The 18,963-nt window shown below is 41.0% G+C and overlaps 1 protein-coding gene across 1 annotated transcript in view; it reads right to left on the minus strand.

Annotated features, from left to right (window-relative positions):
* Positions 1-207: 207 nt before the first annotated feature.
* LOC132395538 (cytoplasmic dynein 1 light intermediate chain 1-like) overlaps positions 208-18,963 on the minus strand; it is a 73,387-nt gene continuing 54,631 nt past the window's right edge. Inside the window, exon 13 of the mRNA XM_059972304.1 lies at positions 208-1,089. Within this exon, the coding sequence (XP_059828287.1) occupies positions 980-1,089 (110 nt within the window). The 3' untranslated portion in view covers positions 208-979. The remainder of the gene's footprint in view (positions 1,090-18,963) is intronic.

Raw genomic sequence — 18,963 nt, forward strand, 5'->3', positions numbered from 1 at the left:
AACTGTGACTTCAACACTTAAAAACAATTAAATAGGTGAGAAAAAAAGTCTTGAATCCTTGGTTGAAGCACATCCATGTGAACTTTTTTAGGGGCAGAGAACATTAAATGTATCCTCCTAAATGAGAGCCAGTTTGCGTAGAGACAACAGCTATCTGTGAATTACATAAGTTACTATTTCCTGAATAAAGGGCCAAAATGTTTTAGATCTGTTGAAGAGAATAAATACAACTTTATTGAAGGATTACAATCCTTACATCTTTCTGTAGTTAGAAACAGCACAATACAGAAACCAGACAGAACTGTGTGAAAGAAGTATCATAACAACCAGAACAAAGGATGAAAGTTTCAAGTTGAAATAGTGTACATTCCTTGGGTGACTGACCACTGCCCCCTTTTTCCAATTTTAACACTGCAGTTTACAATTAACAGGCGACCTTACAAAAATCAGGCATTTCACCACATTGTTCAGGCTGTTTAAAGAGTACTTCTGTTCAGCATACTTTTTAAAATTTGGCCACCAGCAATGCATCGTTGAGGCAGTATTTCTGTAATGCAAGTTTGTGAAAAGTTTATTTAAATAGTCTGGATCCCTGCTATGCCTCTAGCCAGCAAAACTTCTAGATACTTCGTTTTAGGCACCATAGTTATGATTTGAATCTGACATTTCCCAATTGAACACCTGGGAAATATAAATAACTCGCCAAAACTGGCCGCAAATTAGCATTATTTTAACAAAGAGATGCAAAGTCCAATAATTAAATTCACCTCATTATTTTCCTCAGAAAACACATCAATAGAATCATTTTTGCAGCAAACTCCCTCTCAATAGTTTCTGTACATACAACGAACAATTCATCGAACGTAGTAGTCCAGTATTTCAAAACAAAAACAGCCTATGATCCTCAGTACATGTTCTGAAGGAAAAAGGAAAGGCAAAGCCAACAATATAGTATTGAGAATCACACAGTAGCTTCTCTTCAGGATGCTTTGTCTTCTGCTATGGATGTATGGGCGGGAGATACAACTTCGGGTTTACGTGCAATTCTGTCCAGTTCTGCTTGTACATCCGTTAATACGGGTTTATGACCTACAAATAGAAAGGAGCTTGAAATCATTATGATCATTGTAAACACCAGGAAAAACAGATTATACATCTCTCTGTAATCTTAATTGAACATTTAATCACTTATGAAAAGAGCAACTATCAGTTATCACAAGCAATGATTTTGACGAATTTCCTCAAGCAATTAAAGCAATTCTGTCTTTTATAGGGACAGAACTAACCAAACAACTCACAACTAAAGTATGATTTACATTCCAGGTAATCTGTCACACTAACTTGTTTTTGGGTTCTAAAAGCTTGCACATTGTGAGGATCCCTTGGTGTCTCTGACAGCAATCTGATTTGCAATTTTATGAGGAGGCAAATGAAAGATGATATAATAATTAATATGACCCTTATGATTGTGGATGCAATCTATCAGGGGATGTTCATTTTTGTCTTAATAAAGGAAATATACCAAATCAACTGTGGAAGTATAAACTATTTTGATGACTGGCTTCTCAGGAGACACCTTAAACAATGTGCATTTATGTAACTGGCTTTTTTCAGATTGCCAATCATGTAACCTTTGCACAGGAACACAGCAGAGCCGAAGCATTTTGCATGATCAATATGAATGTCTAAAAATACAGTTTTTAAATCTCCTTTCGCCAGATATTCCAGCTGAATCATTTACTCAAGATTGGATTCACTAGCTGTCAATATGGTTTATCAGCTGCTATATTTCATTAGAAGTTTGAGGAGACTTGGTATGACACCAAAGATACTCGCAAGTTTCTACAGCTGTAACATGTTGAGCATCATTGTCTTGTACAGAGGGGCCATTGCACAGGATTGGAAAAAGATGCAGAAGGTTGCAAACTGAGCCAGCTCCATCATGGGCACTGCCCTCCCCAGCATCAAGGACATCTTCAAAAGACCATATCCATCACGTTCTCCCTGGGTGCAGCCCAGTTGCCGGCCCCTCACCTCGGCTCCATCACGCTGTCCGACAACGACTTCACCAGGGTCCTGGCGGAGTTCCCATCGGTTCTGGCACCGCAGTTCACAGCAGCCATGCCCAGGCACGGCGTACAGCACCACATCCCGACCCAGGGACCACCCCTCCATGCCCGTGCTCGGCGGCTTCCCCCGGACAAGCTCCGACTGGCGAAGGAGGAGTTCCAGAGGATGGAGGAATTGGGGATCATCCGGCGGTCCGACAGCCCATGGGCCTCCCCCCTGCACTGAAAGGTCTCGGCGTGTACCAGTCTCTTCCTGGGCAGGTCGACCAGCAGGCTGTGAGCCCGCAAAAAATCCGCACCCAGAAGCGGTTGGGCTACGGCGGCCAGTGTGAAGTCCCACGTGAACTGGCTGGAGCCGAACTGTAGCTGCACCTGGCGGGTGCCATAGGTCCTTACGGTGCTGCCATTCACGGCCCTCAGGGGGGGACCCGGTGCCCTGCTGCGGGTGTCGTAACTCGTCGGAGGTAAAACGCTGATCTCAGCCCCAGTATCGACCAAAAACCGGCGTCCCGACCTTCTATCCCACACATACAGGAGGCTATCCTGATGGCCAGCCGCCGTAGCCATCAGTGGCGGCTGGCCCTGGCGTTTCCCGGGAACTTGCAGGGCGGGCGACAACGGCGGGCTTCTGCACCCCACCGCTGGTGGTAGAAGCACCAGTGTTCATTGGGCCGGGGGTTAGCGGGCTCTGCGGCCGGGCCTGGACTGGTTTGCTGCCGGGAGCGGGGCCGGGAGATCCGTGCGATGGACGCCCCGCTCACCTTTTTGGCGTTCCACAGCAAGTCCACCCGGGCTGCCACCTTCCGGGGGTCACTGAAATCCGCGTCGGACAGCAGCAGGCGGATGTCCTCGGGCAGCTGCTCCAGGAATGCCTGCTCAAACATGAGGCAGGGTGTGTGTTTGTCGGCGAGAGACAACATCTCATTCATTAAAGCCGAAGGAGGTCTGTCGCCCAAGCCATCCAGGTGCAATAAACGGGCAGCCCGCTCACGCCGTGAGAGTCCGAGTCCTGAGGAGCAGGGCTTTGAATTCCGTGTACTTGCCGTCTGCCGGGGGCGACTGCACGAACTCCGCGACCTGGGCCGCTGTGTCCTGGTCGAGGGAGCTCACCACGTAGTAGTAGCGGGTGTCTTCTGAGGTGATCTGGTGAACGTGGAATTGGGCTTCGGCTTGCTGGAACCATAGGTCCGGGCGCTGTGTCCAGAAACCTGGCAGTTTCAACGAAACCGCATGAACAGAGGTGGCGTCGGTCATTTCTGGTCCAAAAATCGTTTGGACCGTCGGGGTCACCAATTGTAGCGGTGTGCTACACGCAGCGCTAAAATTACGACACGGAGTCGGTAACTGCAGTCGAAGGAAAAAGCTTTATTCGAAAACTTCAGCCTCACTTTTAAGCCTCTGTCAACCGGCCCCCCATGGCGCAGAGGCTCCAAAGCTCTGTGCTCGCAAACCCCCGTAGGCTATCTAATTGTGAGTCGGTTCGGATACGCTAGGAAATGGGTCGCCACAATATTACTAAGGTAACACACATGGAATGCTCGCAGCCCGAAATGTTGACTGTTTATTCCTTTCCATAGGTGCTGCCTGGCCTGCTGAGTTCCTCCAGCATTTTGTGTGTTACCTTGGATTCCAGCATCTGCAGATTTTCTTGTGTTTGTGATATTATTTCTAAATGGTTAGGGTGGAAGGTTTCACTTTTCATTAACAATATAATCAGTTTCTAATATAATTTTATAATTATTAGTTTTATGAATAATTTACAACCAACTCAACTAAGCAATACTGAAAGTTTGTGAAGTGTTTAATTAAATAATAAGCTTCTGAAAATATTGACTGTGACTAGCCATTAATGTGGATATCATCATGTAATCAGGTGTATAAAAAGACAATATGCACAGCATAAGATTGAGATGGAGCTGCTGCAATTGTCATAAAATCAGGATTACCCGGACAGAATATCAGCAATGCATGAAATGACGTGTAGAAATCTTACTAGGCTGTCATAACAAGATTCTTGATAAATACACCTAAACTATCAGCAACATGTCTTGCAATTCAGTTACTATGTACAAATTATGGCTAAAGTGTTCCTAACACACTTCAAACAGGTTATTCTGACCATCCTGTGCAATTAACAATGGCAGTTTAGCAAATAACTCAAGTTGTTGAAGTTAACAAACAATACCAAATGTTCCTCTTTGATTGTACAGAAGTTATTTCAAATTTTTCTCTTTAATCTTGTAATCATTTGGAGTATGTTATAGCATTTCATTTCACCTTGTATTGTCCATTTCTGCTGATCTTGCAACTTTATCATTTACCTACATTGCACCTTTTCAGTAGCTTTTACACTTCGTTCTGCATTGTTATTGTTTTACCTTGTTCTAGCTCAATACACTGTGTAATGATTTGATATGTATGAGCAGTATGGAAGGCAGCCTTTTCACTCTATCTTAGTACATGTGACAATTTCTTTAATTGAAAAACACCCAAAAATTTGAATTTTTATTAAATAAGCAACACTTGTAGATTTGTACAGCTATTACTGAATCCAATGAAAATACATTTTAAAAGTTATTTCATATAAGCCTTATATTTAATCATATAATCTAACATTTAAGCAACATGAAAACATTTCAAATAACCCATGTCCTATATTACAAATTTATCAATTTATTGCTAGGTCCGAAGACTTGACTGCAGACTTCTCAATGGAAACTATTACAATGATAAAGGAACATAAACAGGTTTCGACTTAAATGGCCACTGCATCTTGGAACTCTTTGCAAGTTGAACAACATCTGGGGTAAATAGAATTAACCTTGCACTTTATAAATAAAGGAGGATTAAACATTCTCCAATCCTCTCAATTGCCACTGTGTTAAAATGAAAATTTTACAATACAGATGATTCCTATTACTGGGGGAGGGACAGTGCAATTTCAGTAATGCAAAACCATGCCTTCTGCACATCCATCTAGAAACCCAAGCTGCAAAAAAGTGTTAAATTATTTTTTCCCCTACAGATTCCATCAGAGTGAATTTTATTGTGTTTTTTATAATTTTAGATGGTGATTTGTGAATTCTGTGAGGGCAAATAACTGTAATGCAGAGGTTGCTAGTATTGCCCAAGTTTTAAAAAATTCCCACAGTTGAATCGGACTATAAAGGAGTTTACGTTTGCTCCGGAGTGCAGAAGGACTACCACTAAATCAAAGGTAATTGGGGAAAAACTAAGAAGTTTCCATAGAAAGTCTGATGCAATTCATTAAATATCCCATTAGTTATTTTCTCTGCTCCTTTCTTTGAGGCACCATTTCTGAGTCAGGTCACTTGAAGGCAGCCAGCCAGTGGGTTTCTCAACTTGGCTTTTCTTGACTAGTTAGCCTGAAAGCTACTGCCATTATTGGTAGACCGAATAGAGTTAACATTACAAAACAGTTAATCTTGTTCATTGTACAGTACCTATAAAAAGCATTCAACAGCCCCTCATCCCCAGAAGTTTTCATGTTTTATTGTTTTACAATTTTGAATCACAGTGGATTTAATTTGGCTTTTTTGACACTGACCAACAGAAAAGATTCTTTCATGTCAAAATGAAAACAAATTTCTACAAATCGGACTAAATTTATTACAATTATTAAACAAAAAATAATTGATTACATAATTACTCATCCCCTTCAAGTCAATATTTGGTAGATGCACCTTTAGCAGCAATTACAGCCTTGAGTCTGTGTGGATCGGTCTCTACCAGCTTTGCACATCTGGACACTACAATTTTCTCCTATTCTTCTTTACAAAACTGCTGAAGCTCTGTCAGATTGCATGGGGATCATAAGTGAACAACCCTTTTCAATTCCAGCCACAAATTCTCAATTGGATTGAGATCTGGACTCCGCCTTAGCCACTCCAGGATATTAACCTTTAGGCCATTCTTACGTAGCTTCGGCTTTATAGCTGGGGTCATCTCCCAAGTCCCAGTTCCCTTGCAGATTGCAACAGGTTTTCCTCCAGGATTTCCTTGTATTTTGCTGCATTCATTTTATCGTCTACCTTCACAAGCCCTCCAGTGAAGCATCCCCACAGCATGTTGCACCATCACCATGCTTCATGGTAGGAATGGTGTGTTTTTGATTTTGTGTGGTGTTATGTTTGGCTTATGCCAAGCACAGGGTTTAATCTTTTGGCCAAAAAGCTCAATTTTGGTTTTGACCGTAGGACCTTCATCCAGCTAACTTCAGAGTCCCCCATGTGCTTTCTGTCAAACTCTAGCCGAGATTTCACGTGAGTTTTTTTCAACAGTGATTTCTTTTTTGCCACTCTCCAATAAAACTGACTGGTGAAGCACCCGGACAACAGTTGTATGCGCAGTCTCTCCCATCTCAGCTATGGAAGCTTGTTACTTCCCCAGAGTTGTCATTGGCCTCCCCCACTAGTTCCCTTCTTACATGGTCACTCAGTTTTTGAGGACTCCCTGCTTTAGGCAGATATACAGCTGTGCCATATTCTTTCCATTTCTTCATGATAAACTTAACTGTACTCCAAGGGACATTCAGTAACTTGGAAATCTGCTTGATTTGTGCTTTTCAATAACCCTTTTAAAGAGTTGCTTCACATTTTCTTGTCTTTATTCTGTAGCGTTTGCCAGGATACAGACTCACTAGCAGTTAGAGCTTCCAGATACAGGTGCATTTTCACTACAATCAATTGAAACACCTTGACTACACATTTAACTAATTATGTGGCATCTAAAACCACATAATGCACGAGTGATGATCTGGTGTGTCATATTAAAAGAAGTTAATACTTATGTAACCAATTATACTGTGTTTTATATTTGTAATTCATTTAGATCACTTTATAGAGATCTGTTTTCATTTTGGACATCATTCTTTTTCTGTTGATGTGTTAAAAAAAAAGCCAAATTTGGAGTGCTCATTTAAGGGACAGCTCTGCAGATTTTCAGTGTCATTCTGGTGGCCCAGTCAGTGGCAGGAGCAGTGTGCAGCGAGGAGGCTTCTTGAGTTGGCTCTGGGTAAATTGTCCAGGTAAGATTCTGTTAAGTTTCCCCTTCTTCTTACTGTGTCAGGGGCACTTAGTATAATTTGTGTGTTCTTCATGCTGGATGATGGGAGTCCTGGGAGACCCAGAGTCTCCCAGGGAACAACATCTGCGTGAAGTGCATCCAGCTTGTAAGGGAGAGTGAGATCGTCGATTGGAGTTACAGGGAAGTAGTCACCCCTAAATTGCAAGTGGCATGTAGCCAGGTGACTGTCAGGAGAAGGAATGGGACTGTGACTAGGCAATTAATGCAGAACACCCCATAGCCATTCCCTCAATAATAAATATAATATTGTGGGGGATTATCTCCCAGGGGATATCACAGGCACCAAGTTACTGGTACTGAGCACAGGTCCGCGGTGCAGAAGGGAACAAGGGAGAAGCGAGGAGCGGTAATGATACGGAACTCAATATGTTGCCTCCCAAGTGCCAGGGTCAGGGACATTATGGAGCGCACCCATAGTATTGTGGAGAGGGAGAGAGAGCAGCCAAATTCTTGGTACATATTGGTACTAATGACGTAGGAAGGCAAAGCAAAGAGGCTGTGAAGAGAGAATTTAGAGAGCTAAGTAGAAAACTGAGTAGCAGGACCTCCAGGGTAGTAATTTCTGGACTGCTACCTGTGCCACATGCCAGTGAGAGTAGAAACAGGATGATTTGGCAGATAACTACGTGGCTGAGAAGCTGGTGCAGGGGGAAGGGCTTCAGATTCTTGGATCTCTTGAGGGAGATATGACCTTTACAAAAGAGACGGGTTGCACCTGAACCAGAGGGGGAGCCAATATTCTCACGGGCAGGTTTGTTAGAGATGTTGGGGAGAGTTCAAACTAATTTGGCGGGGGGGGGGGGGGGTGGAGGAGGAGGAGGGTGGGAACTGGAATGTAGGAACTCAGTACAGGACGGATGATTTAAAAAAAAAGCGAAGACAGCATACAGTTAGACTGTCAGGAAGGGCAGGTAGATTATAAGACAAAACTGCAGCCAGCAGGGTGAGCATCAGTGCATTAGGGCTGAAGAATCAAAAGGGTAGGAAATACAGTACTCACAGTGTTGTATTTCAATGCACACAGAGTATAAGAAATCAGGTGGTTGTTCTTGTTGCACTTTTACAGATTTCCGGGTATGATGTTGTTGCCATCACTGAATCGTGGCTGAAGGATGGTTGTAGTTGGGAGCTGAATGTCCAAGTTTACACATTGTATCAGAGGGATAGGAAGGTAGACAGAGGTGGTGGCGTGGCTCTGCTGATAAAGAATGGCATCAAATCAGTAGAAAGAAATGACATTGGATTGGAAGATGTTGAAACCTTGTGAGCTGTTAAGAAACTGTAAGGGTAAAAGGACACTGATGGTAGTTTATGCAGAGACCTCCTAACGGTAGCTGAGATGTGGACTACAGATTACAGTCAGAAATAGAAAAGGTGTGTCGAAAGGGCAATGTTATGACAAGTCATGGGAAATTTTAATATGCAGGTCGATTAGGAAAATCAAGTTGGTAATAGATCTCAAGAGAGTGAATATGTGGAATGCCTACGAGATGGCTTTTCAGAGCAGTTTGTCATTGAGCCAACTAGGGGATCAGGTATGCTGGATTATGTAATGAACCAGAGGTGATTATGGAGCCTTAGGAACCTTTAGAAGTCAATATGATTGAAATTTGATAGTGAGAAAGTAAAGTCTGACATAGCAGTCTTTCAGTGGAGTAAAGGAAATTACAGTGGTAGCAGAGAAGAGTTGGCCAAAGTAAATTGGAAGGAGATGCTGCCAGGGATGACAGCAAAGCAGCAATGGCTTGAGTTTCTGGGAAAAATGAGGAAGGTACAGGATAGGTGTATTCCAAAAACAAAGAAATACTCAAATGGCAATATTAGTGCAACTGTGGCTGACAAGGGAAGTCAAAACTTAGGTAAAAGCAAAGGAGAGGGCATACAACAAAGCAAAAATCAGTGGGAAGATAACAGGATTGGGTAGCTTTTAAAAACCTGAAGAAAGCAGCTAAAAGAATCATTAGGAGGGAAAGATGAAGTATGAAAGCAAGCTAGCAATCAATATTAAGGTAGGGTAGAAAAAGCTTTTAAGTATATAAAGAGAGATGAGTGTGGAAATAGGACTGCTAGAAAAGACTGGAGAAATAATAATGGGGAACAAGGTAATGGCAGATGAACTAAATGAGTATTTTGCAGCAGCCTTCACTGTGGAAGACACTAGCAGCATGGCAGGTGTTGAAGGGTGTAAGTGCAGTTACTATTACAAAGGAGGAGGTGTTCAAAAAACTTAAAGACCTAAAGGTACACAAGTAACCCATACCAGATGAACTGCACCCTAGGGTTCTGAAAGAGGTAGCAGTAGAGATTGTGGAGGCATTAGCTCAAGAATCATTGGGCTCTGACATGGGTCCAGAGCACAGGAACACTGAAAATGTCACTCCACTCTTTAAGAAAGAGGGAGGCAGCAGAAAGGAAGTTGTGCACCAGTTAGCCTAACCTCATCAATCGTTAAGGATGAGGTTATGGAGTACTTGGTGACACAGGACAAGACAAGGCAAAGTCAGCATAGTTTCCTTAAGGGAAAACCTTGCCTGACAAACCTGTTGGAATTCTTTAAGGAAATCACAAGTAGGACAGATGAAGGGGATGCAGTGGATATTGTATATTTGAATTTTCAGAAGATCTTTGACAAGGTGCCGCACCTGAGGCTGTTTACCAAGTTAAAAGCCCATGGTATTACAGGAAAGTTACTAACACGGTTAGAGCATTGGCTGATTGGTAGGAGGCAGCGAGTGGGAATAAAAGGATCCTTTTCTGGTTGGCTGCCAGTGACTAGTGGTGCTCTGCAAGGTCAGTGTTGGGACCACTTCTTTTTATGCTGTATATCAATGATTCAGATGATGTTGCCAAGTTTGCAGATGATATAAAGATTGGTGGAGGGGCAGGTAGTGTTGAAAAAAAAGGAAATCTGCAGAAGGATTAGGAGAATGGGTAATAAAGTGACAAATGAAATACAATGTTAGAAAATGCATGGTTATGCATCTTGGTAGCAAGAAATAAATGAGAAGACTATTTTCTAAATGGAGAGAAAATCCAGAAATCTGAAATGCAAAGGGACTTGGGAGTCCTTATGCAGAACACCCTAACGGTTAACTTGCAGGTCGAGTCAGTGGCGAGGAAGGCAAATGCAATGTTAGTATTCATTTCAAGAGGTCTAGAATACAAGAGCAGGGATGTGATGCTGGGGCTTTATAAGCTCTCCTTTAAGTATTGTGAACAGTTTTGGGTTCCTTATCTAAGAAAAAATGCGCTGGCATTGAAAAATGTTTAGCTGAGGTTCACAAGGATGATTCTGGGAATGGAAGTGTTATCATATGGGGAACATCTGATGTCTCTGGGCCTGTATTCGCTGGAATTTAGAGGGGGGATTCATTGAACCTTTTGAAGTTGACAGGCCTAACAGAGTAGATGTGGAAAGGATGTTTCCTATGGTGGGAGAATCTAGAACAAGAGGGCATAGCCTGAGGATGGAGGAGCGTCCATTTAAAAAAGAAATGCGGAGAAATTTCTTTAGCCAGAGGTGGTGAATTTGTGGAATTTGTTACCAAAGGCAGCTGTGGAGTTGCCTTTGGGTGTATTTAAGGCAGAGATCGATAGATTCTTGATTTGCCACAGCATCAAAGGTTACAGGGAGAAGGCTGGGGAGTAGGGCTGAGGAGAGAGGGAGAAAAAAGGATCTGCTATGATTGAATGGCAGACTCCATGGGCCAAATAGCTGAATTCTGCCCCTTTGTTTAATGGTTTTAAATCCACTGTGATTCAATGTTATAAAACAATAAAACATGAGAACTTCCATGGGGTGGGGGGAGATGATTACTTTTTATAGTTTATATACTTACTTTACATTTATAGATTGACATAGGAAGGAAACAGACCATCTGGCCCACTGAACCCGTGGCAACCATTAAACACCCTGTTACATATACCCTTCACCAAACCCACTTTATTTTTCCCATTTAAAAGAAAATCAGCCCCCAAAGATTATAAAGTATCTAAAAACTAAGGACAATTTACCACTGCTGATTAACTTATCAGCTCGGTGGCATGGTAGCGTAGTGGGTAGCACAATGCTTTACATTACCAGCGACCCAGGTTCAATTTCTGTCGCTGGCTGTGAAGAAATTTTTTGCTCTTCCCGAGACGACACATGGTTTCCTCCGGGTGCTGACTTCCTTCCTCATTCCAAAGATGTATCGGTTGGTAGGGTAATTGGTCATTGTAAATTGTCCTATGATATGCTAGGATTAAATTGGGGGATTGCTGTGCAGCATGGCTTGAAGAGCCAATTCAGCATTGTAACTCAAAAAATAAACAAATAGCACATTTTTAGGACATGGGAGGAAACTGAAGTACTCAGAGTAACCAATCAAATCACAGAGGGAATGAGCAAACCTTGAAGTCAGTACTGGTGATCAGGATTGAACCTGGGTCACTAGCACTGTGAGTCAGTAGCATTATTAGATGTGCTGTTATGCCATCAACTTTTAGTCTGTCAGCTAAATTTTCATCTCCACTGATTCCAATTTGAATTCCCTTATTGCTGTCCTAAATGGGAGTAGGTGCCACAAACAAACAAGTATAAAATTTTCCACCTTGCAAGATTTGCCAGTCAAGAATGTGAGCTAAATAAGGAAATATAGGGACATTTGGTTTTGCTGTAGATCTATTCCTTGGTACCTCTCCAGATTAAAATAAAAATAAGAATAATAAGAATGCACTATGCAGTGTTTGAGATTCTGCAATATTAAACCAATTGGGGAAAAAAAAACTGGTGCAGAGAATTAATGGATGTATTGATGGCGAGATTCTGCTTTTGTTTCTTATGGTTTTATGCTGTTGCAGTTATTTCATAAATGTTGATTTGGTAGCACTCAAAATGAACTGAGATTTATTCACAGTGTATATTGGAAGCAGCATATTTCCCCTACTGGAGACATTTAAGAGACTCACAGGTAGCCACATGGATGAAAGAAAAACAGGGCTATAAAGGGATGGAAGTGTTAAGATTGATTTTGGAGTAGGTTAAAAGATCAGCACAACATTGTGGGCTGAAGGGCCTGTACCCTATGCTGTGGGGTACTACTCCATGTTCGGCAATTACCGTCTGGCTCACAGCTGATGCATAACTGTTTCTAGGTGGCTTTATTTTTTTTACTTTGAATGAAACTTCTTCCTCTGCAGCTGGGATTATTTGTGAGGTTTGAGAAAAGTTCAATGAACATGAGAATAAAGTAATTGTGCAGCTTATTTTTTTGTGATATTGCCAGCATTTCATGAATCCTTTAACTACCACAAAAGTATTTTCTGCAGAGTTAAGCTCCTCATTATTTTCCCAATAGGTGCAAGAAGGGAAACAGAGATTATGCAACCACTACAACAGCTATTCCAGAGACACTTGAATGGCATTTTAATTAGTCAACCATATACTTCTTTCAGGGTAATTTTCTAGCAATTTAAGCATCCACAAAATCCATATTATTCCCTCTAACCCCATCCAAAGAAAATCAGAGCAGGTTGCATGCTTCATGCTTAAGAAGCTAAAGGCATTAATGACAAATACCAATATCTGGAAAATGACAGAATTTATGATAAAAGGTGCAAGGCACAGATCTTGTTCTTATTCTTATTGATGTGTAGTTGAAACAAATTCATTACTCTGCATTAGGTCATTTTCAGCATAACTATTCCTTCCTTCAATTTTGATAAGCCTGTAATTTCTCAACAATCCCTTATGATCCAGGAGGATCAATAATATTGCTCAAAATACAAACTAGACACCAAATATACATGTAAAGTTTGCTTTCCAATCTCCTGATTTAAGCTTTCATAAATGCAAAGGCAAATAAAAGTTGATTTATTTACAGAGAAAAAAAAACTATTGCGAAGAAAGTCGATTCTGCAACATGCTAAATCAAAACTAACCTCATGTTCATGCTGACCAGCTAATCAGAAAATTTTTAAAGTGATAATTATGATTTAAGTAAAACAACTCTCTTGTTAGATCTGGTTCCACTTCTACCTCCCTGGATCCATTGAATTATGTCTTGTTATTTCCTAGCTAGACAGGAAATTCTTAACCTCTGATCATAATGATAGTCTTTAGGTAGTGAATAACCTCTTAGTCCTATATCAACATTATGGTTACAAGATTATTGTTGAGACAGCGTACTTGGCAGTGGAGGCAATTTCCTGAGCTATCCGAGATCTCCATCTAAAAAGCTCAAATCAGAAAAGTGATGGAATTCTTAACTACTCAGTTGGTAGGGTCCAACTATTAATAACAAATTCTTAACAGTAGCAAAAACACAGTGGATTCCAGTTAATTGGGCTATCTAGTAATCTAGGCAAACTCTCCTTTGGGACAACTCTTGAAGAACAAAAACAAAGTGAACATTTGCTGAACAGTTTCTAACTAGCGTCAGTCACATGCACGTCATGTCGCTGTTAGACAGTACAACAAACTTAAAGTGAGCAGTTTATAAATAGCACCACTTGCATGTATGTGTTAAAAAAGCAGTGATTTTTGTCATGGATAGTTTGTGAGTAAGTAAGACAATCCAGAACTGTTGTTTTGCTCACTGTGGTTTCAAGCATTTAGGCTTGGAAATGCCAGAAATGGTCAAGTGTGAAAAAGAAACAATTTCACTACTTCAACAAGTTAAGAACCATTAAGAATTTGAGGGTATCAACAATTATAAGACTGTAAGATATAGGAGCAGAAGTAGGCCATTCAGCCCTTTTGAGTCTGCTCCGCCATTCAATCATGGGTCAATCCAATTCCCCTGCTTTTACACCATACCCTTTGATGCGCAGTCTAATTGAGAACCTATCTATCTCTGCCTTAAATACACTCAATGACTTGGCCTTCACAGCTGCTCACGGCAACAAATTCCACAGATTTACCACCCTCTGACTAAAACAATTTCTCTGCATCTCTGTGCTAAATGGACATCCTTCAATCCTGAAGTAGTGCCCTCTTGTCCTAGACTCCCCTACCATAGGAAATAATTTTGCCATATCTAATCTGTTCAGGCCTTTTAACATTCGGAATGTTTCTGTGAGATCCCCCCTCATTCTCCTGAACTCCAGGGAATACAGCTCAAGAGCTGCCAGACGTTCCTCATATGGTAACCCTTTCATTCCTGGAATCATTCTTGTGAATCTTCTCTGAACCCCCTCCAAAGTCAGTATACCCTTTCTAAAATAAGGAGCCCAAAACTGCACACAATAAGTGTGGTCTCATGAGTGCTTTATAGAGCCTCAACATCACACCCCTGCTCTCATATTCTATATCTCTAGAAATGAATGCCAACATTGCATTCGCCTTCTTCACCACGGACTCAACCTGGAGATTAACCTCTAGGGTATCCTGTACATGGACTCCCAAGTCCCTTTGCATCTCTGCAATTTGAATTCTCTCCCCATCTAGATAATAGTCTACCCGTTTATTTCTTCCACTAAAGTGCATGACCATACACTTTCTAACATTGTATTTCATTTACCACTTCTTTGCCCATTCCCCTAAAGTATCTAAGTCTCTCTGCAGGCTCTCTGTTTCCTCAACACTACCTGTTCCTCCATCTATCTTTGTATCATTGGCAAATTCAGCCACAAATCCATTAATCCCATTGTCCAAATCATTGACATACTCGTAAAAAGCAGTCCCAACACCAGCCCCTGTGGAACTCCATTGGTAACTGGCAGCCAACTAAAATAGGATCCCTTTTTTCCCCACTCTCTGTTTTCTGCCGATCACCAATGTTCCATCTATGCTAGTAACTTCTGTGAAATTCCATGGGCTCTTATCTTGCTAAGCAACCTCATGTGCGGCACCTTCTCAAAGACCTTCTGAAAATCCAAGTACACCACATCTACTTCATCCCCTTTGTCTATCCTGCTTGTAATTTCCTCAAAGTGTTGCAGTAGGCTTGTCAGGCAGGATTTTCCTTTCAGGAAACTATGCTGGCTTTGACTCATCTTGTCATGTGCCTCCAGGTACTCCGTAATCTCATCCCTAACAATCAATTCCAACAACTTCCCAACCAGTGATGTCAGGCTAACAGGTCTATAGCTTCCCTTCTGCTGCCTCCCACCCTTCTTAAATAGCGGAGTAACATTTGCAATTGTCCAGTTATCGGGTACAAAGTCAGAATCTATCGATTCTTAAAAGATCACTGTTAATGCCATCTTTACTGGTTTCTCAGTTGATCCTTTATAGTCAGCATGGCTACTACAGGCCTCTCGGTCACCTCCCCTGCAACTCTCAAATTCACCTCCATTCATTTACCAAGTGGTTTAGCATCATCTGTGGAGGGAAGAGTGTGTTTATTTTTCCAGTTGATGAGCTAAAGCAGGGACATTTTGTATTTACATGCAGTGACAGCTCACGTGAACAGGCTGTGCAGATGGACAGGTTGGAGTGAATGGGTACAAACAGCACATCAGGCCAGGTAGGAGTCAAGCCTGCAATCTATGATCAGTAGTCAGATCCAATAACAACTGCATCACTTTCCCAATCTGAGGAAAAACCTGGCAGCTTTCAATCCCGTAGTGCCATAAGGAACAGCTGACATAATGGGCTGCAAGAATCACTACATAACAACTTCCTTATTGCTTCAGTTCAACAGCTGAGTTGCTGCAGAGGACAAGTAGAAAATAAATTGATCCTTTGGTCACCGACTCTTTTCCAGCACAAAAGACATCTTTTGTCTTTCTTTACTGGCCAGCAGAAATTCCCACAGATCTTGCCATGCGAAGGGAAAGAGGTTGATGGCAGAGGAGCTGTTGAACTGTTGTCATGGATTAGACAGATCTTCAGCTCACAATGTCCATTGTTAGCTAACTATATTGCAGAAGAGAAGTTTGTGGTTTAATTATCCAGTGTGCACATGCAAATAATGCAACTGTTCTGGAACTGACTCACTTCAATATGATTCAGCAAGAATTTCATGTAGGCTCTTTTACATGATCTTTATAGATTAAAAAAATGCAAGCTTAACTTAAAATTGTAGTAACATCTTGATAAAGTTCACCAAAAGTCCTTTTTAATTAAATATGAAAAAAATCTACATGGTGAAATTAATTTACAAGAAGTAAAATAACAGTGGGGAGGAAGTTAATGAAGCACCAAATAGCTGCCTCTTTGAGCTTATCTACGGAAGCAGCTTAAATTCCTTCTCTTTAATGTCTCTTTTCCCTTTTCAAGATGGCTGGGGTTCTATTGAGGTTCCTCAATTGCAATGGCAATCAAAACTGCATTTTTTTCACAGCGATGAGTTCCTGTTCTTGAGCTCACCAGCTGGCCATTTTCTGACATTCTTCAGGCACGGCATGGAAGTTGCCAGGGTGCGTCCCATGGACGACCGATTCCAGACTGGTGCTATGGACAGAGATCCCTGTAGTCAAGCAACAACTCTCTCTCTCGATGGTGGGAGCAGTTTGCTGCTGATTCTCAAGGTGGAGAATCTCGGAATAAAAATCACATAACAGTGACTGTTAGTCTCCCTTTTCGCTGTAAAATGGGTGTCACCTCTCTGTCCCTTGTTAGTAAGAGAGAGAGTGAGCGAGCATGTGGTATGTCAAACTGTCAGGTAAATAAATGTTGTTGTTGACTGCACATCATGGCCTTTCTTTGTGGGTAGAGGGCGCTGACGAGTTTTGCTGAAATGGGTGGGGGAAGAGGGAGGTTGCTGCTTGCATGGAGGAGTGGGCTTTGGGATTCTAACATTATTCTGTTATTCATTCTTTTAGGGTTCTTCGTCTGTTTTCCATGGATGTCTGTGAAGACCAGGTTGTATACTGCGTACATCCTCTGATAATACACCAATGAAACCATTCAATATCCTTAAATAAAAGCTATATATCAATCTGAAAAAACTGCCAATCTTGTGTTTTTCTCTTGTTGCACTCTGGTCAAGATTCATTGAAATATTTAACGTGATTTTAAATAAATCAAGAAAAAACTGGAAAAATGATATGAAATAATTTTTTAAAGAGACAATTAGGCAGGCCTACAACTTTTATAACAGAGACTTTGTCAATGATCAGTGGGCTTTATCCTCAATAGCTAGTTTATTAAGTAGAAAGGATGAGACCATCATCTTTTCTGGGTCATCTTACAGATGAGAAATTAGGGTCTTTAATCATGATAAAGCCACAAAGAGGGGGTTATCAGAAATAACAGATTAAAATAAAATTAATCAAAAATTTATTTGCATTTAACAGCAATCTGGCAATTGGTATGCAGAATGTTTCTGTAAAGTTTATGTAGAACAGAGAACTTTGTAAAAAAAAATTAGAGCATAGCTACCTGAAAAGAGACTGAAAGCAGAATCCACAACAGCTTTGGAAAGGGTAATAGAGAGTATAAATTATTTTATAAAGTATTAAATAATAAATGAGGGTAGTGGAAAATCTTTTAGAAATCCTATTGTTCTCTTCTGCATTGAAGTATAAATCCATTACTATATTAATTATAGTTTCAGAATTAAAGAAATACATTTTACTGTGGAAACTATTGCTAAAACGTTTAACCTATGTTCTCTTACACCATTGCAAGAAAAGGTTTGTGAACCCTTTGCAATTACTTAGTTTGCTGCATCAATTACTCATGAAAATGTGGTTCTATCTTTATCTAAGTCATAATAATAGACAAACACAATCTGCCTAGACTAATAGCACACAAACAATTCTACATTTTGTATCTTTATTGAACACATAGTTTAACCATTCACAGTCTAGGCTGAGAAAATAACGTGAACCCCCTTTAGCAGAAATAACCTTCAACAAACATTTCCTGTATCTTCTGATTAGACCTACAAAATGGTGGAGGAATTTTAGATCATTCCCCCTACAAAACTGTTTCAGGTCATCAATATTTCTGGGATACCTTACAATGAACAGCCCTCTTCAGGTCATGCCACAGCATCTCAATTGGATTAGGGTCAGAACTTTGACTTGGTTATTCCAAGTCACGGACTCTCTTCTTTTAAAACCATTCTGTTATTGACTTACTCTTGTGTTTTGGATCATTGTCTTGTTCACCCAATTTCTACTAAGCTTCAGGTGATGGACTGCTATCCTGACATTCTTCTGAAAAATGTCTTGGTACAATTTTGAATTCATTATTCCTTCAACGAATGCAAGCTGTCCTGGCCCTGAGGCAGCCCATGATGCTCCTTCTACCATGTTTCACAGTTGGGATGAGGTTTTGGTGTTAGTGTGCAGTGCCCTTTCTCCTCCAAACATAGCAATGTGCATTTCTGCCAAAAAATCCAACTTTTGTCTCATCTATCCACAGAACATCGTCTCAGAAGTGTTGCGGAAGATCCAGGTGGCCTTTTGCAAACTTGAGATGTGCAGCAATTTTTTTTTTTTTGGAGAGCAATGGGGTCTTCGTGGTGTCCTTCCATGAACATTATTCTTGTTCAGTGTTTTTCTTACAGTGGACACATGAACAGAGACTTTAGCAAGTTCTAGAGATTTCTGCAGGTCTTTTGATGTTACTTTTGGGTTTTTTTTATCACCTTCAGCATTCATTGCATCTGACTCCAAATAGTTTTGTAGAAGGCGTTACCCTATAGGTTCACATACTTTTTTGAACCTAAACTGTGATTGTTTAAGCGCTGCACTCAGTTTGTGTTATTAGTTAGGCAGATTATGTTTGTTTATTATTGTGACAGATGAAGATCTGATCACATTATCTGAGTAACTTATGCAGAAAACCTGATAATTGCAAAGGGTTCACTAACTTTTTCTTGCAACTGTATATGGAGAGTGAGATACCCAT

Source organism: Hypanus sabinus, chromosome 6, assembly GCF_030144855.1.
Source record: "Hypanus sabinus isolate sHypSab1 chromosome 6, sHypSab1.hap1, whole genome shotgun sequence".
Taxonomy (NCBI): domain Eukaryota; kingdom Metazoa; phylum Chordata; class Chondrichthyes; order Myliobatiformes; family Dasyatidae; genus Hypanus; species Hypanus sabinus.